Here is a 5,690-nt window from a genome sequence, read left to right on the forward strand (position 1 = left end):
CACCAAAGACACAAGGAAAGTATTAGCCCAAGAGACAGAAAGGGCCACATAAACCAGAGACTTCATCAGCCTGAGACCAGAACTAGATGGTGCCCAGCTGCCACCAATGACCGCCCTGACAGGGAACCAAACAGAGAGTCCCTGATGGAGCAGGAGAAAGGTGGGGTGCAGGACTCAAATTCTAGTAAGAAGACCAGACTTAATGGTCTGACCGAGACTCAAGGAACTCCGGAAAGCATGGTCCCTGGATTCTCTATCAGCCCAGAACTAAAACAATTTCCAAGGCCAACTCTTCAGACACGGATTGGACTGGACTGTGGGACATAAAGCGATACTCGTGAAGAGCATGCCTCTTAGCTCAAGTACATACAAGAGACTAAATGGGCAGCTTCTGTCTGAAGGTGAGATGGGAAGGCAGAGAGGGTTGGGAGCTGGTTGAATGAACGTGGGGAATCAGGGGTGGAAAGGAGGAGTGTGCTGTCACAGTATGGGGAGAGCAATCAGGGCCACATAACAATGTATGTATAAATTTTTGTATCGGAGACTAACTTGAAATGTAAACTTCATTTAAACTACAATAAAATAAAATAAGAAAAGATCTGCCTTTCCTGTTGCATAAGACCTGCTTTACCTAGCACAAAGGAAGAAACATCAGTGCCACTCTACCAAGAACCACAAAGAATAAGCAGTACGAAGACTTCAAAGACCCTATATTAAAGGATGTCTTCAACTTATCTGCACTTTAACATCCTCAACTGAGATTACACTCTCAAGTACCTCCCACACATACAAATCGATTTTAGAAGTGGCAAAGTAACTAAAAAAAAAATATGAGTGACAACCTCTACAGATAAACGTTAAATAACACTGATGCCATCCAAAGCTGCCAATTCAGCTGTCAATACGGAGGAAAAAGTGAGCAGGGGACTCTGAAGTCTCTCAGCTCAAAGGACAGAGCACAGCCTCGCTCAGACAATGGCTCTCAAACGTACTCAGGAGATGGAACCCTGAAGTCTCTGCAGAATTTTAAGATACTGCTCCAGGTTATGCTAAATATTCAATGAATGAAAATTTTGTCTGTATATTAGATCCTGCATACACAGAAGACATTAAATTGAGACGATTACATCTAGTAACTTAATTTTTCTGGCAAATGAAGAACAGACTACCTTGACTTAATTTTGGCAGTAGGCCACCTTGGCTCAGTTCACAGAACACAAATGGTCAATGGCAGCATAGTTTGAAAGCCATCACTCTAGATTAAGGTTTTTATTTTAAATTTCTAGAAGCTTACTGTGGGGAAAAAAAAAGAAAGAAACAAACACAGAAAATGCACAGCTGTAAAGAAAACATCTCAAATAATCATTAGAAAAAGTACCATCAAAGCAGAGTTTTTAGGCACCAGGACCTTCCTTGAGCAAAATAAAGCTGATTTTCCTTCCCCTAACAGCAAAGAAAAGCAATGGGTGGTTGTGTTTTACAGCTTTGTGGTGACAAAAGATAAAATAATGTAATAGAAAGCAAACTGGCAAGAGTATCAGCTCTGCCATCTGTGAATTCTGTGACTTTTAGTAAGTCATTAACCTTTCTGAGCTTTCCCTTCTACAAAAATGAGATAGTCATCTTTCTTATACCACATGATTGTTGTAAAGGTCAATCAAGATAATACAGACTTGCAAATTATTGACATGTTATACAAATATAACCTATATTTGCATAAGTGCTTCCTTTCAAAGCACTGTGAAATATCTGTGGTTTATTATCTCCTCACCTGCCCTTTTACTTACCTGATGATGAGCAAAACATTCCAGTGCTGAGAACCAAGAAGGCTAGCATCATTCGACTCACATGCAGCCCAAACTTCTTACACACAGCTCTAGGAGAAAGGCAAAGAATATTAAAATACCCAGCTTTAGAGACCAAAAAACCACACCAAACCTTTTACGCCTAGTTGATTCTGACTCACAGCAAACCTATAGGACACAGTAGAACTGCCCCATAGGGTTTCCAAGAAGTGGCTAGTGGATTCGAACTGCCCACTTTTGGTTAGCAGCCTGAGCTCTTAGCCACTGCATCACCAGGGCTCCATTTTAGAGACAGACATTTCAAATTGAAGGACAAAAAACATGCCTGTGTCACTGATAACACTAGAGATCTAAAGGCAAATACAGAATTGCCTCAACAGGTTGTTAACAATTTCGTGTGTATAAGAAACTTACGTAAACATTCTTACTCCTTACACAGGAGAGAAGCTGCATTCCTAAAAGGAAATGTATACTTTATGTGCTAAAATTATGTCTACTATCAATAGGAACACAGTATGATCTACTGGCAAAATAACAAGCATCAGATCCAGATGGTCACAGGTTCAAATTCTGGATCTGCCCCTTACTAGCAGAGGGACCTTGGTCTAGTTACATAATTTGTCAGATTCCTTGTCTGTAAAACAGATAAATAATACCTACTTTGTAAGGTTTCTGTGAGGACAACGCATAGAAAAATGCTTAGGAGACTGCCTGGCTAGAGCAGTTCAATAGATGGTAGTTATCAGAAAAAATGACTAGGAGATACACCAAATGTTAATAGTGGTTATCTCAGTCAGTTTCTCAAACTTAAGTAATTACATAGCTTTTAGTTCTTTTGTGTATTTTCAACACCACAAATTAAACATTATTAGATATTATCACTTCATTTAGTCAGTATTTGTTCAAACACGTGTTAACCATTTTCTTGCTCAAGTTCCTTATTGCATTTCAGAAATTCCTTCTGAAGTAATTTTGTTTCTTCCTAAGTATATCCCTTTAAAGATCAATTAGTGAGGATCTTTTAATGGTAAATCCAGTTTCTGTTAGTTTGCTTTGTTTTTGGTCTGAAAGTCTTTACTTAGTTCTATTCTTAAAAGACAGGTTAGTTGAGAATACAATTTTAGGATGACAGTCATTTTCTCTCAGCACTTTGAAAATTTTTTTTTTTTTACTTCTGGCTACCAAGAAATCTTTTGTCCGTCTAAATGCCTAACATTCCTTCCTAGGTATTCTACTAATTCTGTCAACTTTTAAGATCTTTCTCTTGTCCTTGGTGTTCTATAGTTTCACCGTTTATTTTTTTTAATAATATTTTATTGTGTTTTCATTGAAAGTTTACACAGCAAATCACAGCAAATTAGTTTCCCATTTGACAATTTCTGTACAAATTGTTCAGTGACATTAGTTACATTTTTCACAATGAGTCAACATTCTCTTTAGCTGTATTTTGGTTGTTCCATTTCCAGTGCTCTGGTTTCCCTGACCCTTATCTTCTCATCTGTAGAGTAATTGTCATATTCTCTAGCACAAACATCCTTTTTTCTTAGTGGCATTGTTTACTTTGATTAAGCTGTGCTCATTACACCCATATTCAGTGCTACTTTTCTCATCACCAAAAATAACAAGTTATCTACAATCTAGAGAGTGATTCCCATCTCTGGTAACTACCAGTGAATATTGGTCTATGTATGTGTGTGTGTACATATACACACACATATCCTCTTATCTGCTTATAAAAGTGGGATCACACAATATTTATCAAGTGATTGACTTATTTCACTTAGCATTATGTCCTCCAGACCCATCCGTGTTATACTATGTTTCATGGACTCATCATTGTTCTTTATGGTTGTCAACAATTTCTTTTTATTTATCAAGCTTGGATCTCCTGCATGTGTGGATCAGTACCTTTCTTTCATCAATTCTGGAAAATTCTCAGCTATCAATTCCCTGAATATTGCCTTTTCCCATTCTCACTATCATCTCCTTCTGGAATCTGATAAGAAATGTATCAAATTTTCAACTCTACCATCCACATTTCTGAACCTCTTCCATATTTCCTTTTTTTTTTTTTTTGTAATTCTGTACTGCATTTTAAGTAACTTTTTCAGATCAGTCTTCCAGTTTATTAATTTATTTGTTATCAATGTCTAATCTGCCGTTTAAACTATCTACTGAATCTACAAAGTTTTAAACACAATTACTATATTTTCATTTCTAGAAGTTCAGTTTAGTTCTTTTCCAGAACTATCTGGTCATTTTTGAGGCATCTTGTTTCTAGTTCATGTTTTCAATTCCCTCTTTTATTTTCTAACAAATATCACCTATAGTTATCTCATATTCCTATTTTAATAATTCACAATAAAGTTTAAAATTTATTTTGTTGTTATTGTTGAGAACATACACAGCAAAACATACACCAATTTAACAGTTTCTGCATGTACAATTCAGTGACACAGATTACAATCTTCAAGTTGTGCAACCATTTTCACTCTCCTTTTCTGAGTTGTTCCTTGCCCATTAACATAAACTCACTGCCTCCTAAGTTCCCTATCTAATCTTACGAGTTGCTGTTGTCAATTTGATCCCACATAGACAGATCTTGAAAGAGCACAACACCCAAGGTAGAGATTCTTTACTAAACTATTCTATTGTTTTTGTTTTAATTTTTATTGATTTTATTGTTGTTGTTATTGAGAAACACAGCGAAACATACACCAATTCAACAGTGTCTACGTGTACAATTCAGTGACACTGATTATATTCTTTGAGTTGTTCAACCATTCTCACCCTCCTTTTCTGAGTTGTTCCTCCCCCATTAACATAAACTCATTGCCCCCTAAGGTTCCTATCTAATCTTTCAAGTTGCTGCCGTCAATTTGATCCCATAGAGATAGTTCATACAAGAGTATAATGCTCAACGCAGACCCTTCTTATTAGTTAAGCTAAAATATTGTTTGGTTTTAAGAAGACTTCAGGGGACATTTTTTGTTTAAGGTTTAAAGATTATCTCAGGAAATTGTTTCAGGGATTAATTTAACCTTCATGATTCTAGAAAGTCTGGAGTCCATGAGAATTAGAAATTCTGTTCTGTATTTCTCTCCTATTGATCAGGATTCTTCTGAGTACCATGGCAGTATAATAAGTTCTAAAATCAAGCAATGTGAGGCCTCCAACTTTGTTCTTCTTCTTGAGTAATGCTTTACTTATTAGGGGCCTCTTCCCTTTCCATATGAAGTTGGTGATTTTTTTCTCCATCTCATTTAAAAATGCTGGTGGAATTTAGATCAGGATTGCATTGTATCTGCAGATCGCTTTCGGTAGAACTGACATTTTCACAATGTTGAGTCTACCTATCCATGAGCAAGGTATGTTTTTCCACTTATGCAGGTCTCTTTTGGTTTCTTGCAGTAGTGTCTTGTAGTTTTCACTGTATAGGTCTTTTACATCACCGGTTAGATTTATTCCTAAGTATTTTATCTTCTTGGGGGCCACTGTAAATGGTATTGATTTGGTGATTTCGTCTTTGAGGTTCTCTTCGTTAGTATAAACGAATCCAACTGATTTTTGTATGTCTATCTTGTATCCTGAAACTTTGCTGAAATCTTCTATTAGTTCCAGTAGTTTTCTCATGAATTCTTTGGGGTTTTCTGTGTATAAGATCATAGCATCTGCAAATAGAGATATACTGACTTCTTCCCTACCAATTTGGATGCCCTTTATTTCCCTTTCTAGCCTAATTGCTCTGGCTAGGACCTCCAGCACAATGTTGAATAAGAGTGGTAATAAATGGCATCCTTGTCTGGTTCCTGTTCTCAAGGGGAATGCTTTCAAAGCCTCTCCATTTAGGATGATGTTGGCTGTTGGCTTTGTATAAATGCCCTT

At 36.7% G+C, this 5,690-nt stretch overlaps 1 protein-coding gene across 5 annotated transcripts in view; it reads right to left on the minus strand.

The window, feature by feature from the left end:
- The window catches only part of ALG9 (ALG9 alpha-1,2-mannosyltransferase), a 124,850-nt gene that overhangs the window by 98,318 nt on the left and 20,842 nt on the right, over positions 1 to 5,690 (minus strand). For all 5 annotated transcript variants that reach the window (XR_002824997.1, XM_023736970.1, XM_023736972.1 and 2 more), the window contains one exon: positions 1,788 to 1,876. Coding sequence is in view for 4 of the 5 variants with exons in the window: in XM_023736970.1 (XP_023592738.1) it covers positions 1,788 to 1,876 (89 nt within the window). In the remaining variant the exon portion in view is untranslated. The remainder of the gene's footprint in view (positions 1 to 1,787; positions 1,877 to 5,690) is intronic.

This window comes from Trichechus manatus, unplaced genomic scaffold (assembly GCF_000243295.1).
Source record: "Trichechus manatus latirostris isolate Lorelei unplaced genomic scaffold, TriManLat1.0 scaffold00094, whole genome shotgun sequence".
Lineage (NCBI taxonomy): Eukaryota > Metazoa > Chordata > Mammalia > Sirenia > Trichechidae > Trichechus > Trichechus manatus.